The 20241-nt window shown below is 43.1% G+C and overlaps 1 protein-coding gene across 1 annotated transcript in view; it reads left to right on the top strand.

Moving 5' to 3' along the window:
• Window positions 1-20241, top strand: part of TDRD1 (tudor domain containing 1) — a 2513511-nt gene that overhangs the window by 1863803 nt on the left and 629467 nt on the right. The window contains exon 18 of the mRNA XM_044055533.1: window positions 15073-15189. Within this exon, the coding sequence (XP_043911468.1) occupies window positions 15073-15189 (117 nt within the window). The remainder of the gene's footprint in view (window positions 1-15072; window positions 15190-20241) is intronic.

The following is a 20241-nucleotide window of genomic DNA, read 5'->3' as shown; positions in this document are numbered from 1 at the left end:
CCCCGACTGAGAGTCCAGGACAATGGATAGTCTGGGAAAGCAGAATTGTGCTTCAGCTACCTTTTCTATAAGGGCACTGAATTATTTGTCCCACGTACCTTGACTACAGCGCAAGACCTGTTCAAGGAATTCACTGAGTCACCCCCAGAGTACATGTCACCAGTGGATAAACCCATATTCTTCGCATGAATGGCCACTCTTAAAGTAGTTTCTAATACGTCCATGTGCCTCCTTTCGCATGCCACTGAAGGAGCGGCAAGGGTGGCCGCGTCTGGCGTTGCCATGAGGAGACACGCCTGGCTCAGGCTATGTCAGTTCACGGAACCCTTTAAGGCGTCTTTTGAGAATGCCCCTTACGATGACTCTTCATTATTTGGGAAGACGGTTCATGAGACATTGGTCCAGAGTGTAAAGGACAGGAAGACGCTGTCTGCTGTCGGGATCCGCTTCTCTAATCCCCAAAGGTCCTTTTCCAGGAATCAGTGAGGGCAGAAGATGATGTAGTTCCGGAAGTCTCAGTATTCCTAGGGCACTCAGGACTCGCTTTCCTCTAGAGACAGAGGGGGACAAGACAGACTCCGTCCCAGAGGCAGGGGGAGTCCAAGAAATTTTGGGTGTCGAGAACCATTCTCGGACAGGCTCGAGCAGCAGCTCTGAGGGGTTGCCCGACTGCTCTGGAGGCAGTCGGGGGTCATCTTTCGATGCACCTGATGGCATGGGAGTCCATGTCATCAGACCGGTGGGTGCTTCAAATAATATCCAGAGGTTATGCCATCCCCTTTGTTGTTCCTCCCATCCACCCAAAACACCTCCCGGATGTTCCACCCACGCAGAGGGAGGTAGCAGCACTTGAAATGGAAATGCTGCTCAGAAAAACAAGTCGTCCAGCCCGTCCCCCAAGATCAGTCTGGATCAGGAATTTATTCCAGGCTCTTTTTAATGCCAAAAAAGATGGGGGACTTGAGGTCTATTCTGGACCTTTCCACCCTGAACCTGTCTGCTGCCAAAGAGAAGTTCCGAATGGTCACTCTACAGTAAATTCTGCCGTATCTGCAGGAGAACAACTGGATGTGCTCAATAGATCTCCAGTACGCCTACTACCATATAAAGATGCTCAGACTCTCCAGGAGGTTTCTCTGCTTTTGGCTGGGGCCAATCACTGTCAATTCTGAGCCCTACCCTTTAATCTCACCACAACCCCCAGGGTGTTCACCAAGATCATGGTAGTAGTAGCAGCTCACCTGAAGCTTCAGGGGATACAGGTCTACCCGTACCTGGACGATTGGCTCCTTGCCACTCCCACCAGGTGTCTATTTTGTCAGGCCAGGGACTATTTCCTGAAACTGTCAGATTTGCTGGGGATTACAATCAACATATCCAAGTCTTCTCTAGACCCTGTACAGGTCTTACTCTACATAGGTGCGAGAATAGATATGTTACAAACCAAGGTCTTTCTAACTCCAGGCAGAATTTGAAACTTAACGACTCCATGTGTCAGTGATCCTTCAGTCTCATCTTTCTCCAGACAAAGCAATTTTACAAGCCCTAGGTTCCCTGGCAGCCACCTTTACTCTTCTCCCCTGTGCTCATCTGCATATGCAAGTATTACAGTGGAGACTAGCAGATGTTCTTCATCTCACATTGCTGCAGTCCTTACACTTGGGTAGTCCGCTGTCCTCGGTCGGCCCGAATATCAAAGTATTAGGCTGACGTCGGTCAAGGCGCTTAAGACTGACATCAGAACGTCAGGGTACAAATGCGCATGACCGACGTCATATCCTCAGTCTTTTTTGCCGCATGGTCCAATGCAGAAGCAGCGTTGCAAGTGCCGTTCGGCGTTCTGAAATTTTTCGAATTCGGAGTTTCAGACCGAGTCAAAGTTGGCTAAGTACCCCGTTGGGAATATTTTAGTTTTTCTTGCCTCAGTGGTTTACCGGATGTCAGAAAAAGTGAATAACTGTATTTCTTGTGGGAAGCAGATACCGCATAGAGATTATCATAGTTTGTGTATTCCTTGTTTGGGGCCTGAGCACGACGTTGTTGGGTGTCGCTTTTGTGCTAGGTTTAATAAGCGCACTATTAAGCGAAGGTTAGATTGTGCCAGGTTGGTCTTCGGGAAGCGGTGCAATTACAATATGCCGTCGGATGCTCCGGCCCGCTTCTTCAAGAAGCGCAAAGACAAAGCAGCTAAACCCAGACAAGAAGAGTCGCCGCACGGACGCCGGTTCTTTGAGGCTTCAGTGGAACCGGTGGTTCGCCGGAGGCTTCTCTGGAGTCCCAGGGGGAGACTTTGATTTTGCAGGATGTGGCCTCTCAGGAGGCAGGCCAGGCTGAAGGGGCTTCTCAGGTTACTGTACTCCCCTCCCTTCCTAGGGTGGTTAGGCCCTCTCCTTCTGTTTCCAAGGCTTCTCCCAGAGTCAGGCCAGGTTTAGCTTCTGTTGGTGTCACTCCTAGTTCTTCAGGATCTGTGCCCAAGAAGCACATGCTCAAAATGGCAGAGGATTTAATTACTTTGATTAGAGGTTCTTTGCCCCCTCCTGATAAGAGGCCTAGGGTGGAACCAGAGTTGGGGAGTTTTGAGCAGGTTTCTGATGTTTCAGAGTCTTCGGCTGAAGACTTGCAGGAGTATTCTCCTTATTCTCATTCGGATGTGGATGATTCTACTCCTTCTGCTTCTCCTCCAGAGGATTTTTCTTTTTCAGAGACTCTTCATTCTATGAGGGAACATTTTAAATGGGAAGGTCAGGACTTCTCTGATTCCAGGAAAAGGCTTAGGGAATTTTTGCTTTTACCCCAGCATAGGCCTTTGGCTATTCCTCCTGTTCTGGATGTTATGGAAGATGTGTTTGCAGAGGCTTCACTTAATCCTGATTCTTTGCCTCCTGCTCCTGTTAAACCGGACACGTATTATAGGGTGCCTGAAGCTCATAAATATCTGTATAAGAGTCCTAGGGCAGACCCAGAAACAGTTAGTCAGGGACCTAAGGGTGTCAAAGCCTCTGTGGTAAAAAATCCGGTTCCTCCAGATAAAGAGGCCAGAGCTTTGGATAGATGGGGAAAGAAAGTCTATACTTCTTCCACCTTAGCTATGAGGGCTTTGAATTGCCAGTTTCACATGTTGAAATATCAAAACTATCTTCTTTCTCAATTGAAGTCTAAGGTAGATGCTCTGGCGGAAGGTATTGAGTGTAAAGAATTACAAGATTTGGTACATGTTTCTGAACAAGTGGGTAAGCATTCTTTACAATGTGGATTTGATGCTGTACAGGCCTCGTCTAGGGTGGCTGCCACTGGGTCAGTTCTTCGAAGGCACGCCTGGCTGAGGGATCAGAACTTATCTGACCATGTTAAGACAAGGATTTTAGATGCTCCTTTACAGTCTGATGTATTGTTTGTTTCACCTGTGGAGGCAGTTTTAAAGAAAATGGAAGACAAGGCTAAGTCTATGCAGACTGTTAAAGATTTTTTGCAAGTTCAGCCTCCGAGATTTAGTAGGAATTGGCCTGCTTAAGGGGTGGACGTACCCTTCTTATGATTCACAGTCTAGGGAAAGATCTAGACGTGGTAGGGGTAGAGCTCAGAGCTCTTTCAGACCTAGAACAGGGAGTTCACCTGCGCAGTCTTCGGGTGAGGGCAGGGGCCAGTCCTTTCGTAAACAGGCCCAATGACCTACCTTTTCAGCTGCCAGAGCCTTCTTGTCTGGCAGCACCTTTGGGAGGAAGGTTGGCACTCTTCAAAGAAAATTGGAGTTTGATTACCCAGGACAAATGGGTATTGGATATTATACACCAAGGTTACAGGTTTTATTTCCATACCTTGCCTCCTTTCAAAGGCATGCCAGACGTTCCTCCTCAGCAAAGAATAGAGGCTCACAAACAAATTTCTCTGCTGCTGCAAATAGGGGCCATACAGCCGGTCCCTCTGCCAGAAGTAGGCCTAGGATTTTATTCTCGCCTGTTCCTAGTACCAAAGAAGGGGAATACGTGGAGACCAATTTTGGATTTATCTATCCTCAACACTTATCTGGACATTCCCAAGTTCGCCTGTTCCTAGTACCAAAGAAGGGGAATACGTGGAGACCAATTTTGGATTTATCTATCCTCAACACTTATCTGGACATTCCCAAGTTCAAAATGTTGACGTTACAACAGCTTTTACCTCTGCTGGGCAAAGATCACTGGATGGTGACTCTGGATCTCAAGGAAGCTTACCTTCATGTTCCTATCAGGCTAAGTTGCAGGAAGTATCTGCGTTTTCGAGCTGGGACTTCTCATTATCAGTTCTCTGCATTGCCCTTTAGCTTATCTACTGCGCCCAGAGTGTTCACAAAGATTCTGGCTCCACTGATAGCTTTCTTCAGGCTAAAAGGAATACAAATCTATCCTTATTTGGACGATTGCCTGATTCTGGCCAAAGGAAGGGACGAGCTTCTTCATCATTTGCAATACGTGATAGCAGTGCTAAGATGCCTGGGGTATTCTGTGAACGAAATAAAGTCCAGTCTAGTACCCTCTCAAGACATGTGCTTTCTGGGTGTGAGACTGAATACAGCATCCCAGATGGCCTTTTTGACCCCGGACAAACAAAAGAATCTTGCTCTTTACTTCCATCGATTGTCTCATCAGTCCAGGCTGACTGCAAGGACAGTCCTTCAAGCCTTGGGGTTCATGGCATCTTGTATTCTGGTGCTTCCCAATGCCAAACTGCATATGAGGAAGCTACAATGGTATCTCAAAATGTATGGACACAGCACTGCCAGGATATGGACACTGTCATTCAGATAATACCTTGCATTCAAAAGGAATTTTTGTGGTGGGCTCAGGAATGTCACCTAAACAAGGGACTCTCTGTGACCCGGCCAGAGGCGAGTCAGATTCTAACGACAGATGCCTCAGACAAAGCTTGGGGAGCTCATCTAAATGGAAAGTGGATACAAGACACGTGGCCTGCCAGACTACAAAATCTACATATCAACTTGAAGGAGATGTTAGCAGTCCAATTTGCATTAATAGCTTTCAAGGATTTACTTCTTCCAGGGCAGGTGTTGGTTCTAACAGACAACACAACTGTCATGTGGTACATCAACAAGCAAGGGGGAACACATTCTTATCCTCTATGCAGACAAGCAATGATTTTGTGGGAGACTGCTCTCAGTTTACAGCTCAATCTTCAGGCAAGGTTTCTGCCGGAGCACAGAACTCCTTAGCAGATGTGTTGAGCAGACGAATTATGGATCCCCACGAGTGGAAATTGGATCCTCATGTATTTCAGAAATTGACAGTGTCATGGGGAACTCCAGACATAGATCTGTTCGCTTCTCCACTAAATTACCAGCTGCCAAAGTTTTGCACAAAAGGTTTCATCCCACAGCTTGGAAAGTGGATGCTCTTTCTTTCAATTGGAGCAATCTTCATGTGTATGCCTTTCCACCTCTGCCTCTCCTCCCAAAGGTACTACTAAAGGTCAGACAGGACAAGCCAAAGATGATTCTAATAGCTCCAGATTGGCCTCGACAGCACTGGTACCCATTACTGAGAAGTCTGGTTGGGAGCCTCCATGGCCTTTGCCTTCGATTCCACACCTGCTGTCTCAAGAGAACAGTCATTTACTCAATGTCAAACTTCACTCTCTTCACCTAACAGCCTGGCATATTCTGTTTTAAACCCTGGAGGGTCTCAGCTTCCGCAGCAAGTTTTGAATGTTATTTTGGAGGCCAGAAGGCCTAGTACAAGGAAAGTATACGCAGATAAATGGAAGAGATTTTTATTTTGGAGTGCAGCAAAGGACTTTGATGTTGCTAAGCCTAATTTAAGTGTGGCTCTTCAATATCTTGCTGAGTTAGTGGACAAAGGATTGTCCTTCTCTTCTATTAAGATTCATGCTGCAGCAATTTCTGCTCACTATGACTGTGATCCACCATTGTTTTCTCATCCTTTGTTTAAGCAATTCCTTAGAGGGGCAAAGAATATAAGACCCCCATGAAGAGCTCCTACTCCTGCTTGGGATCTCAATTTTGTGTTGGAGAAACTTACTCTACAACCTTTTGAGCCTGCAGCTACTGCCGAGTTGAAATATTTATCATGGAAGACTGCTTTTTTGTTGGCCATTACCTCTGCGAGAAGGGTTTCTGAATTACAGGCCCTTATGGCAGTTGAGCCTTTCTTAATTTTCCATAAGGATAGGGTATCTTTACGTACTAATCCTTCCTTTATGCCTAAGGTGGTTTCTAGTGTGGCCTTAAACCAAGCTATTCATTTGCCTACTTTTTATGCAAACCCCAAAATAAAGGGGAGAAGATTTTGCACACCTTGGATATACACAGGCAGTTGAGATATTATTTGAGCAGAACTAAAGGGTTCAGGCAGTCTCAGCAGTTGTTTGTTTCTTTTGCTTTGGGTTCTCAGGGCAAGCCTGTGTCAAAACAAACTATTTCTAAGTGGATTGGATTTTGTATTGCTTTCTGTTATTCCCATCATGGTAAGGAGATCCCAGCTGGGATTAGGCCTCATTCCACTAGAGCTACTGCCACTTCTACAGATTTTTTAAGGGGGGTGGCAACTAAAGATATTTTGGAGGCAGCTACTTGGAGTTCAGTGCATACTTTCTCTAAGCATTACCACCTTCCACTTTACTCTAAATCTAGGGCTGGGTTTGCCACTGCTATTTTACAGGGCATTTTGGCAGCCCCTACTACTTTATAGTTTTGCCATCCTCCCTTACCTCTGCTTTGGGATTCTACCCAAGTGTAAGGACTGCAGCATTGTGAGATGAAGAACATAGTACAGTTTTGTACCTACCATAAATGTAGATGTTCGAAGATCCACATTGCTGCAGTCCAATTTACCCTCCCTCCTTCCCCTCTGTTGTTAGAGGCGGTTGTGTGGTTTGGGTTGTATATTTTGTACATATTGTATATACTGTTCATATGATTAGTGCAAGGGTGGTTGGTTGTTTTTTGCTGTCTTTTGGTTTTGACCTTTCTGTTTAGGGTCTTCTGACATCTGGGGCAAGAAAAGACAGGATATGACGTCGGTCATGCGCATTTGTACCCTGACGTTCTGATGTCAGTCTTAAGCGCCTTGACCGACGTCAGCCTAATACTTTGATATTCGGGCCGACCGAGGACAGCGTACTACCCAAGTGTAAGGACTGCAGCAATGTGGATCTTCGAACATCTACATTTATGGTAGGTACAAAACTGTACTTTACAATGGTCATTATTGGCTCTTACCGTTGACGCATCCTATTCACATAAGCAATGCTTACAGGCAGTCCCTCTACTGGTGGATGCACTCCTCGGATCTAATCGAGGGACAAACTTTTGTAGCAGCCCCCCCCCCCCCAAGCCATGGTGACCACGGACGCCTCCCAACTAGGGTGGGGGGGGGGCATTGTACGGGCAGGACAGTCCAAGGCACGTGGTCCCTGATCAGGACCAAATTGCATATCAACGTTCTAGAGATGAGGGCGTTATTGTTAGCGTTGCAGGCCCTTCATGCCTTCCTTCCTCTGGGAACTATTGCAATTCAGATGGACAACATGTCAGTGGTCTGGAATATCAACAAACGGGGGGAACCAGAATTTATCCTCTTTGTCGTGAGGCCATGAGAATGTGGGAATGGGCGATCTCCACCAAACATTTTCTGGTAGCAATGCACATTCCGGGTTGATCCAACTTTCTGGCGGACACACTGAGCAGAACTATCCTGATGCTTTACTAGTGGTCTCTGAATCCTTCTGTAGCGGAGCAGATCTTCCTCGAGTGAGGTTGACCTTGTTGTGATCTCTTTGCATCTCCTTCCAACGCAGTGTGCAGTGAGTACTTTGCTCTGATCCCCCCACAGGGGGAATCCCCCAGGGACTTCTCCATGCTTTGCCTCCCGGTCTTCTTTATGCTTATTCCCCTTTACCTTTCATGACTAAATGTCTCCAGAAGGCTCGTCTGTTGAGGAGCCGAGTCGTCCTCTTTGCCCCATTCTGGCCTTGCCAAGTCGGGTTTCCCTTTCTTTGGTCTCATCTGATAGTTCCTCCTTGGATCTTGGATCTGATACTGGATCTCATTTAGAACCCCTCGAGGGTCTCTCATCTAGATCTGGGCAGCCTGAAGCCCACTGCTTGGCTGCTGCAGTTCCTTTGATTACTAGGACTCCCGGTCTGTCTTCCCCAGTCAAAACTGTTCTGGTGGCAGCTCATAAATCATCTACCAGAAATATATACCGTAGCAAATGCAAGTGTTTTTCTATCTGGGCTTCTCAGAGGGATTTGGACCCTTTCACAGCTCTTGTTCCAGCGATCCTTGAGTTCTTGGCATACATTTTCCAGCAGGGTGCCAGCTCATCTACAGTAAAAGTTCAACTGGCTGCCATTTCCAATTTCCATGTAGGTGAGAACATGGCTTCTTTAGCTTCCCTTCAGTCTTTGCAAAACCTTTATTAAAGGTGCCTTTCTTTTGAGACCCCCGGTTAAAAATCCTACTCCTCCTTGGAACCTTACCCTAGTTTTACAATCTTTGGTTGCTCCGCTCTTTGAGTGTGCTGGTACTGTGGATTTGAAATTTTTATGCTGGAAGACCACTTTTCCTAGTGGCTATTACCTTGGCTAGGTGAGTGTCAGAACTCCAGGTATTACCTCCATATATGATTTTTCATAAAGACAGGGTTTTGCTTTGTACTAATTCTTCTTTTCTGCCGAAAGTTGCCTCAGAAACAAATATCAATCATTTTACCTGTTTTCTTTTCAAATTTTCAGAACAGGGGTGAATATAAATTGCATTTATTAGATGTGCATAGACAGCTTCATTTCTCCTTACACAGGACTAAAGCCTATCGCAGGTCTGATCAGTTGCTTGTGTCCTTTGCTACTCCCTTTCTGGGCAAACCGGTTTCTAAGTTAACCATTGCTAGATGGATTTCCCTTTGTATCCTTCATGTTCACAAAGACAAAGGTTTGTCCCTTCCAGGTAGGGTAAATGCCCATTCTACCAGGTCCATGGCTACGTCAGCTGCCTTTTGTTCTAGTGTGTCTTTGGATGATATTTGTTCGGTGGCTACTTGGTCCTCATCTCACACTTTTTTTTTTCTAATTGTAAATTGGACATGGTTTTCAGGGGGAGAACATCCTTTGGCTCTGTGGTGCTCCGCAATATCCTTCCATGAGGGCCACCCTAGGTTTTGGTAGCTGGGGACTCTATCCCACAGGTTGATGATCAAATGAAGTCAACTACTTCAGATAAAGAAGTTATGTACTCGCCATAACATTCCATCTGAGTAGTTAGACTTCATTTGTCATCAGCTGTCCCTCCTTCCTTCCCTCTGACCTTCTCATTATGTTTCCTGCATTAGCAGGCAGGAGAGAGTGCCTTGGTGGCTCTCCTATTTTTTTCATTGTTAGTGAAAGTTATGGTATCGGGTTTATGTGAGTGGTATAGCAAACTCTATCTGAGGGAAGGAAGGAGATGAATGGGTTATTATGGGTAAGGGGAGGAGCTTGTAGCTCAGATCAGATGCTGGTGAAGCTGTCGTCTCGGACCCGACATCCCACAGGTTGATGACAAATGAAGTCTAACTACTCAGATGGAACATTATGGTGAGTACATAGCTTCTTTTTTCTTTACACATCCCCTCCCCACTTCTATTGCCCTGAGTTCTGCACAGGATTAAGCACGACTCTCCCACAGTCCTGCTGGAGACTCCCTTTTGGCCCAACGAGCATTGGTTCCCCCTTCTTTCTCATTTAGCCGAGAGCAATCACCACACTTTACCTCACTGGGATGGGTCTTCTCACACAACATGAGGAATCTCTTGTCCATCCTCACCTGTCCACTCTTCAACTGACACTGTGGGTTAGGGTTTTGATCCATTTTAAGCATCTCTTTTCTGAGAATGTGCTGTGGGTTCTGCAGGAGGCAAGGAAACCCACTACCAGAAAATCTGTATTTGCAAGTGGAAGCAATTTTGTGCCTGGTGCCTCTGTCGCCATCAGGAATCCCCAATCTGTGGAGGTTCCTCTGGTTCTGTCATTTGTGTGATCTGCTTCATGCTGGGTTGGCATATTCTTCAGTTAAAGCTCACCTGCTAGCAGTTTCTTCTTGTCTGGTTTTGACTCTTCCTCTGGCCTCTAGATTTGAGGTAAAACAATTTCTCAAAGGTGTCCTTCATATCAGGCCTCACAGGAAGCCTGTTTCACCTTCCTGGGGCCTCAGTTTTGAACTTGAAATATTGACCCAGTCTCATTTTGAGCCTGCTTCTTTAGCTTGCTGACAACATTGTACTTGAAAGACTGTTCTTTTGGCTATCACTTCAACCAAGAAAGTGTCTGAGTAAGGTGTCTCTCTCTCTCTCTCTCTCTCTCTCTGTACTAATCATTCTTTTATGTCCAAGGTGGTCAGTGAGTTGGCCCTTAATCAGTCTGTTGATCTACCTTCCTTTTCTTTTTTCCTTCTCTACAGTTTGCCAGTCAGAAGGTTCTTCACTCCTTGGACTTGCATAGACCGCTCAGATGATATATGGATAAAACTAAAGTTATTTACAAATCTGAGCAGGTTTTTTTATTTCCTTTCATCCCCAGGACTTTAGGTTTAGCTGGTCCTAAGCAAACCATCTCCTTCTGGATTTCTAAGGCCATTTCCTTGTGTTATTCTTTTCATGACACGTCTTTCCTTGTGTTATTCTTTTCATGACACGCCTTTCCTTGTCTGTAAAGGCAGATTTCGTTAGGGCTTTTGCATCCCCTGGTGCCTTTTTTTCAGGGGGTCTGGATAGCAATTCCATTGCGAAGGCCACCCCTTGGTCCTCTGTTCATTCTTTCACTTAGCATTACAAGTTGGATATTATTTCTAGGCCCAGTGCAGGCTTTGCTAAGGTTATCCTACTTGGGTTGTAGAGGAGTCTTCTGTACCTTTCTCTTCCCAAGGCTTCCTCTTACTGTTGTATTCCCCTTAAGTAAAGAATACTGCAACAGTGACATGTAAGGAGGTCGTACATTTATGTAAAATCTTACCATAGCAGTAGATTTCCTTCTTTTAACTGTTGCAGTATTAGTTCCCTCCCTCCAACTCCTTGTGTCCTAGCTCTTGCCCTGTTTTTCAAAGTCAAATTATGCTTTATTGTTGATCAGATATACACATCAGTGCAAGCTGAATGAAATTGTTGCTTTGGTCCCCGTGCAAGACAACAGTGAACACACAGTTTGAATGACAGTAAGATTAATGCACATATAATAATTAAAATATTAACACACATTACCACTGTTGGACAGAAAGACATTAGACAATATTATACTAATGGGTATTGCAAGACTATGACTTCACATTGTGATTGCTTAGAATATTGCACTTCAGTTGTAGTATGGTATATTCTGATGTTCATATTGCACATGTGTGGAATGGTAACTCACTCCTGACTGTTGCACATTCAGGGAGTAATAGCATAAGAAGTCAGGCTAACTGTACAAGTTATTATGATACTTCACAGCAAGTGGCATATTGATCTGGTTATTGGCTGTCATGCCTGGTATTCACGTTCAACAACCTTATGGATAGAGAAGAAGCTCCTTTTAAGTCTAGATGTTTTGCAGTGTAAGCTGCACTATTGCCTGCCTGAGGAAGGCCGAAGTACATGCCATGGGCAGAGTGAGTGGGATCATTGATTATCTTCCTAGCCCTTCCCATACATCGAGTTTCATGCAGATCATCCATGGACGGGAGCGAGGAACCAGCGACTTTTTCTACTGTCCTCAGGAGCGCCTTGTGGTCAGATACTTTGCAGTTACCATACCAAACGGTGATGTTTGAGAGGATGCTCGCTATGTTCCCCCTCTAGGAGGCCTTGAGGATAGACTACAGGTTTGCCTTCCTCAGTTTCCATAGGAAATGCAGATGATGTGCCTTCTTCACTGTGTGGCTAATATGAGTCAACCAGGATAGGTCATCTGAGGTGTGCACCCCCAGGAACTTGGTGTTTTTGATTCTTTCCACTGCCACCCCTTTAATTTCCAGAGGTTGATGTATCTTCCAAGTCCTCCTGAAGTTCACTATTAAATTTTTGGTCTTGCTAACATTTGAGGCCAGATTGTTGCTATTGCACCAGCCTATCAGATGCTCCACTTCATCCCTGTCGGCTGTTGCCTCACCATTTCTGACAAGACCTACGACAGTGGTATCCTCCGCGAACTTGATGATTTTGTTGGATTCATGCCTGGCTGTGCAGTTGTACGTCGTCAAAGTGAACACAGAGGACTCAGAACACACATCCCTGAGGGACACCCATGCTCAGTGTAATACTGATTGAACTGTTATTTCCCACACCTACTTTTTGGGGTCTGTTGATGAGAATGTCCAGTATCCAGTTACATGGGGGGTGTTCATGCCCAGCTGTATCAACTTCGATATCAGATTCTGGGGATGACAGTGTTAAAGATTTTTGTGCCTTCTTGCCAGAGAAGTTCATCTTTTCTTCCTTTTCTCCTTCTGGATGCAAATGTTCTTGTTCTTGAGAGTATTCTATTCCTCCTGGGGCTTTTGCAGTGTGTGTGTGTGTGTGTGTTTGTGTGTGTGTGTGCGCATCTCTGTCGCCTTTATACCCTACACATTGAGTGGGGATCATATGTGGGAGATACGATATCTTTAAGAAGTTAAGGTTTGGTATACTGTAGTGTCAACATTATTGGCAGCATACTGGATTATTATTCTATTTGTAATTGCAACAAAATCATACATTTTCTGTGTCATAAGAATTTCATTCTGATCCAGTCAAAAAAACCCTTGGTGTCAGAAAAATATACCTGTTCAGGAGGAAAATCTGATTAAGTACTTTCCTCAGAATCAGAATGGTCAGATTGGAATGAAATTCATGATCCACAACTATCACCCTGTAATGTCTGGTTTTCTGACTGGGGGAAAATGACATCAGAAAAAGTAGGAACTCCCTTTGTTTTTGTAGCCTGAAGAATCAAAAAGCAAGGAAAAAAGCAGAAATAAGTTACTTTGCAAATCCAAGTAAATCAGCCCTGTCCATAGAAATAGGAAGGGTGGACTGTGAAGTTTTTTCACTAAGCACACACCTCCTTGACTCTTGGCAAGCATACCAGTACCAGCTTCTATATCCTCACCCAGTCCAAGTAAAGTCCCTCCACCTACCCTTTCCCTTACACTGACAAAAGTCTCTCTCCCTTGCCTAACAAGAACATGCCTCCAGCCACAGAGGGCATGCCTTCCCCCAGTCTTTATTTCTTGAAAGTGCTACACCCAGAAGACCCAGGGAAGAAGTTGAGTGGAATGAGCACCACCAAATGGTCACAGCAGAGACACCCACCAGTAGCTGAGACAGAATGGAAACCACCCTGATACCCAAAGACTCCCTAGAAACTTTCTTCTTTTTTTCAGGCAAGGGAAGGTACAACCACAGAGACCAAGACCAACTTCAAAGGACAACTAAAGAAGAGATATTAGAAATGGGAACTAGAGCCTGAACAAGTTGGTGAAATGGAAGGTAAGGAGCTAGTGGCTGTGAGATTACTAAACCACTAAGAGCCCTTCAAGCACAGTATCTCGTCCCAAACACATAAGCACTGCATTACTTAAACTGAAAAAAGTTTTAGTTTTCAAAGAACTACCATAGCAATGTAGTAACAGTCCCATAACATTTAGTTTCCTAGATAATCACACAAATTCCAACAGAAGAAAACACTTTCTTCATAAAATCCTAAAATAATGGAAGGCCTTCCCAACAAGATTGCTAGCTGATTGACAGCAACATTGAGACTGTCGAAGGTGGAGTGTCTTTAGCAGCAAAAAGCTCTGTCCCCTTTTATAGGTCTATGCTTGAACTGCTGACTTTTGGAGTGCATCAAAGGCACCCTTGGTCTGTGGGTATGACCCATATTGCTTAGGCTTTTATAGCAGTGATCTGTGCGTGAACATACCCTGTTTAGCATGCTTTGCTTCTATGAAGAAATGGTTGGCAGTTGCCAAGCAACCCAGTTCCAAGCGACTCCCCAACCGCAGTCTCTTTGACATCATTTAACTCACTTACCTCTGCATATACTGCTCATTTGTGGATGCCACCATTGTGGATAATGTGTCATTGTACAGGTGCACATCAGGACTCGGCCATTGGAGCTTTTTCTCTTGGCTGTTCTTACCATTTTAATTTTAGTGCTTGGAATTCAACCCAATTGTATATCCAGTAAAGAAGGTCCTCAATGATGGGGTTGAGATGCTCTTGCTGCATCAGTAGCTGTATGAGGGGAACCCTACTTGTTAGGTCACAGATAGATGTTCTGCCTTCCTTCCATGTATGGTTTTATGGCTGGATGGCTCACCGTGTGACCGTTGCTTCTTGAGTTCGCTTTAAGATGATAAAGATGTATGCATGTATGTAGTACTTGTTAATAGGTGTGGGTGTCAGATTTTGTTTCATTATTAATGATTTTCTAGAAATCTGCTTGCTAACTGGTTCAAGAAGAACTCGAGTTGACAGGCTCAAGAGTACTTTTGTGTAGAGCCTGGTACCATAGTGGTGTGCGCACCCCTGAGCAAAGAGCTTCAGAGAGAAAAATGCTTAACTGGAACACAAGAGAATGAACTTAGCTGTGTGACCCAGCAAGCAGGGTCCCTTTCCTACATAAACTGATGCTAGCCATGCATCATCTCATAGTCAGTTTGGTACCAGTTCAAGATATTGCGAAGACAGAATGCACTTGTGTACTGCTGATGAATGCTGTAATTCTGCTGTCTCAGACATACTGTTATTGGAGAGTATTTCTGTAGATTCTTTTTGGATGGTTTTATGATGCAGCAAAAGCAGAGAAAACTTGTTATAATGGTGGTCTTTGATATATGCAATGCCGGTGTTATCTCCTCGGTTTATACTTTTTTTCAGTGTTGAATCCTTTACTAATTTTGTTGTGGAGACAGTATGTGCATGTTCTGATGGTACTTGTCTGACAGTATTTATAACCAATTTTTTTCTTTGCACTACTGGTTTTAACTCTGGTCAGTGGGAATGTGTAAAATTGTTTTTACTGTGTTGCTGTGTTATCTTATTAAAGCAAGACTATTTGTGTTCATTTTAGCTGATGGAGACAAGTTGCATGCACTCATGAATGAAATGGCTAAATATTTCTGGAGTCAAGGAGAGACGGCTTCATGCAGACCAAAATTGGGAGAGGCTTGCTGTGCCAGATTTACAGGTGAGCACATTTTTTTGTGAAGTGCAGAACTCAGAGCTGTGACTAACCAGCCCAGAACTGAAATGAATGCTTTTTAAGTTTAGTTGTGAAGTGTAAGATCTAATGGCTTCCATGAAGTTTAATTGTCGTAAACCCCTTTTTGAAATTAAATACTTCTCATGTAGATAATAGTAAGACACGTTTTCCCTTGCTTTCTTTACCTTCCTGTAAAAATAATTCCAGTCTTAGAATGTATTATGTAATGTTTATCACTTTAGTATTAGGTTCCCTTATCTGGTGTTACCTCTATCAGCAGTGCATTGCAGACAGACTTTCAAATGGAATTAGATCCCTCATTGCCTTGTAGACCAGGTGGAGAAAATATATTAGCAACATGCAAAAAAATGTAATTCTCACATTTCCTGAAGCCTTTCTGAATAGATCATTTTCCAACTGTGATTTTTCTAGTAAAAAAGTCATGCCTTTTGAAGTCCTTTCAGGTGGCATGTTAAGAGGCTGCAAAATGCAGTATTTAATAATGAGATGGACCGGCTATCCCTGGAGTGACTAGACATCCATCCATCTACAACTCCTTTTTCCCATTTTTACACACAGGGTCAAGGTGTCACTTCAGGAGTAACAATCATCTGCAGGCAGGACTGACGAGATGCCATTTAGAATTAGATGAGCTGCACAGTATGCATTTGTACATACACTTAGACATTTGTTAGATGAGCTGCACAGTATGCATTTGTACATACACTTAGACATTTGTTAGATGAGCTGCACAGTATGCATTTGTACATACACTTAGACATTTGTTAGATGAGCTGCACAGTATGCATTTGTACATACACTTAGACATTTGTTAGATGAGCTGCACAGTATGCATTTGTACATACACTTAGACATTTGTTAGATGAGCTGCACAGTATGCATTTGTACATACACTTAGACATTTGTTAGATGAGCTGCACAGTATGCATTTGTACATACACTTAGACATTTGTTAGATGAGCTGCACAGTATGCATTTGTACATACACTTAGACATTTGTTAGATGAGCTGCACAGTATGCATTTGTACATACACTTAGACATTTGTTAGATGAGCTGCACAGTATGCATTTGTACATACACTTAGACATTTGTTAGATGAGCTGCACAGTATGCATTTGTACATACACTTAGACATTTGTTAGATGAGCTGCACAGTATGCATTTGTACATACACTTAGACATTTGTTAGATGAGCTGCACAGTATGCATTTGTACATACACTTAGACATTTGTTAGATGAGCTGCACAGTATGCATTTGTACATACACTTAGACATTTGTTAGATGAGCTGCACAGTATGCATTTGTACATACACTTAGACATTTGTTAGATGAGCTGCACAGTATGCATTTGTACATACACTTAGACATTTGTTAGATGAGCTGCACAGTATGCATTTGTACATACACTTAGACATTTGTTAGATGAGCTGCACAGTATGCATTTGTACATACACTTAGACATTTGTTAGATGAGCTGCACAGTATGCATTTGTACATACACTTAGACATTTGTTAGATGAGCTGCACAGTATGCATTTGTACATACACTTAGACATTTGAACTAATACTGATTTGTCTTGTATTGTAATCTTTGTGCTTATTGATTGATTTAATTTGATTGGTAGCTGCTTGAGTTTTATAAGATATGTTGACTTATTACGTGTGCATGTTGTGTGTGTATTGTTTTATATAAATTTCACAGGCACACACAACACAAGTGGGTGTATATTTTAAATATATGTATGCATACATGTATTTGTTTATATATACATATATATATGTGTGTGTGTATATGTATATATATATATATATATATATATATATATGTATATATAATGTGTGTGTGTGTAGAAAATGGGTGAAGTTTAAGCTGGATGGCCGCTGCCTTGTCCCACATGCATAGTAGCATTTTCATTGTTGACATTTGGATGTTTCAGCTATAGCCAGTACATCCATACATACATCATATACGCACATAAGTGCACACACACACGTATGTATATATAGATATCTGTAAGGTTGAGTCGAAGGGTCAAGTTGCATCTGAGATTTGAATGCTAAATACAGGTTTAAGTGTTATTTTCTTACAGTTTTGCTGTGTAGTTTAGTTTTCAGCCTGTATTACTGTCTGTAGTGTGCATGAATTGTAAAACTTCAAATTATTTGCCATTGCTCCTTGATCTTAAATGATGGATCATTTTTTTTGTTATGAATTGACCATTTATTTTGTAATGATTTGCATTGTTTTTGCCAGGTCTCAGCTGCCCCAGAAACAGATTGTTTTATTTGATTTGTTTTGGAGCATCTCTACATCTTTTATTGCAGTAATTCTGCTATGCAGTTTGTAATTGTCCGTGTGTTTGATGTCCGTAGTGCATGTCCCACTCTAGTGCATGTGATAACTAGTCTCCATGTCCCACTCTAGTGCATGTGATAACTAGTCTCCATGTCCCACTCTAGTGCATGTGATAACTAGTCCAAACAGAAGTGGCAGCACTGCAGAGGCCTGTGGGAAACTGCTGCTCACCTCCCAGTTTGATCAGCTGTTAAGCAACAATGCACAAGTCAAAGGTGGAACTGCTTTTTTGATGAACAACATTAGAAACTTCCTCAGATCATTTGTCTCCTTCCTTTTTAAGCACCATGCCGTACTCTTCAGGACCGCTCTCCAGACCTTTTTTCTGCATGCTGCAGTTGCCACATCTTGGAGGACAGCTCCAAACTAAAAAAAACAATGCAAGCGATTTTCTTGATTATTTTTCAGTTTCTGTTTTTCAGTGAATTGACATCTTCATGCAGGTCGATCTTTTGTTTTTCTTTGTTCTAGCTCCATTTTGCTAGGATTTTTTCCTACTGTAGAGAATTTCTTAGCTATGCTCACTTTTTTACTGTACATTTATCTGTGAGGAGTTTTGTTTACTTACAGTTGCTGTACATGATTTGATGCTTACGAATGTTGGATGTGCTGCTGACATATGTTTGTACAGTGCTTAGAGTTTCATTGAACATTCCCTGTGTTGCTGGCATATCCTCGTACAGTATTTTAGATTTTACTTCAGTTAGAGCGTTTAGTCCTGTCATGGAGAAAGAGTCTGGCAAGGAATTTTGCAAGTGCAGGGTAAAAATCCTCCTGTGGGACAAATGTATCAAGTGGTTTGATTACTTGGGAGAGGTTTGCATCTCCAAACATCTTGAGATCTGTTTGGGCTTCACACCCTCTGCCCACAAATAATGATGCTGTCTTGAGATAGAAAAGCTGAAGTCTGCCCCATCCCAGAAACAGTTACAGTATCTTAAACTACTTGTGTTCTGTCTCCCGTCCAATCTGAAAATAAGAAACCTGCTTTTCAGAGCCTAAGTATGGGATTTTCTGTCTGAAGCCTAGGCTGGGGGGGGGGGGTTCTAGCCCTCTTCCTAGACTCTCCATTTCTTTCTTTATATCTATTTATTCCCATTTGTTGACAGTGAATGTCCGACTGGGAAAAAATAAACCTTTTCAGCAGAGGCTTGATGAGAAAAGCAGCACACAAAAATATAATGTCATGCTTTAATACAAAGAATAAGTCACATAGGATAACAGTTGCAGCAGAGAGCCATAGAATTAAAATCTTTAAAGTGCATGAAGATAATTCAGTCATGCACTGTTGTGAAAAACCTTTATTGGCTTACGTCGGATGAACATAGTTACATTGCAATACAGTAGTGTATATGTGAGAGTAATGAAATTGGATCTGCTGTCTTTTTCGTGCATTCCTCAACTGTTGGGGGTTTCGGATCCGATTTCAGCTACTTCTAAAGACTTGGATCAGTAGCTCAAGCTCCTCCCCTTACCCATAATTCTCAGCAGCAGCATTTCTTCAGATCTCATTTGCTGCTTTAGTGAATGGACTGGCCTGTGTAGCTCGGGTGTAGTTGAGATCAGGGAAGTGATTTTCCTTTCTGTATTTCTTTTAATAGCTATGTAATGTCTATAGCTTCAGTATCTCTGCATATGTCATTCTCCTTCTCAATCTTTGTCTCCTTTCTTTGGTGTTTTTAAAAAATGTAGGCCTTCCTTTCTAAATGTCCAGCTACTTCCTGTGTGTACGAACATTAAGCCTTACCATTGTTGGTAATCTGCTGCTGCTGTACCATCGCTGGCAACTTGCTTTCCTCCTGTCTTCATTTTTCTTCACTTTTTATATTTATTTATATGTATGTATGTATATATATATATATATATATATATATATATATATATATATATATATATATATAAAATGTAAGTAAATAAGCTGGCTTTAAAAAATGCACCATCTGTGGGTACCAAATACTGAACTCCGATGCCCACCAGGAGTTCTTGTATTGTTTGGGCTGCTAACATTTGGGTACAGACTGTGACAGTTGTGCGAGCGTCAGCCTCAGTGCTCTATCTGAACGTCGCAGTAACTTGGTTTTGAAGGGTCTTTTGCATTGTACCTCATCAGGCTCTTCTACCTCTGCTTCTGTATCTGCTGAGGGCTCCCCCTTCCAATAAGTCTACTGAGAGGGCCAAAGGGTGTTCTTTGAGCAGGATGAAGGAAGGAATATATTCCCCGATCATTCCTCTTCTACTGTTTCAGTTCTTTCTGCACCTGAAAATTTTGAAAAAATAGTCTGATCTATCAGGTCCATTGGATCCGGCAGCATCTAAGACTAAATCACCGGCTCACTGTTCTTCCTCCTCCACCCTGGAGCCGATACCTTCTCATATCCCCTCACTTTTTCTCTAAGAGACTCTGAGATGATCTAGGCCATCTTCCACCTCAGGTTGTCTAGGAGCCTAACCAAAGTGGATATCAGCAGGATGATGAGGAAGTTTCTAAGAACCCAGATTCAGTTGGCACTAATAATGGCTCTTTCTCCCATCAGTCCCTGGAGTCTGCCATTGGCCCCTATCCAGTTGCTGACTCTTACTCCGATCTGACCCTCAATATTGGAGCCATTGAACCTGAGAATCCAGGTTCTGTCTATATCAGATCTGAAGGCTTGGC

Source organism: Protopterus annectens, chromosome 14.part0 (genome assembly GCF_019279795.1).
Source record: "Protopterus annectens isolate FY-2018-M chromosome 14.part0, PAN1.0, whole genome shotgun sequence".
NCBI classification, from domain to species: Eukaryota; Metazoa; Chordata; order Ceratodontiformes; family Protopteridae; genus Protopterus; species Protopterus annectens.
This window is presented reverse-complemented; position numbering and strand designations above follow the sequence as displayed.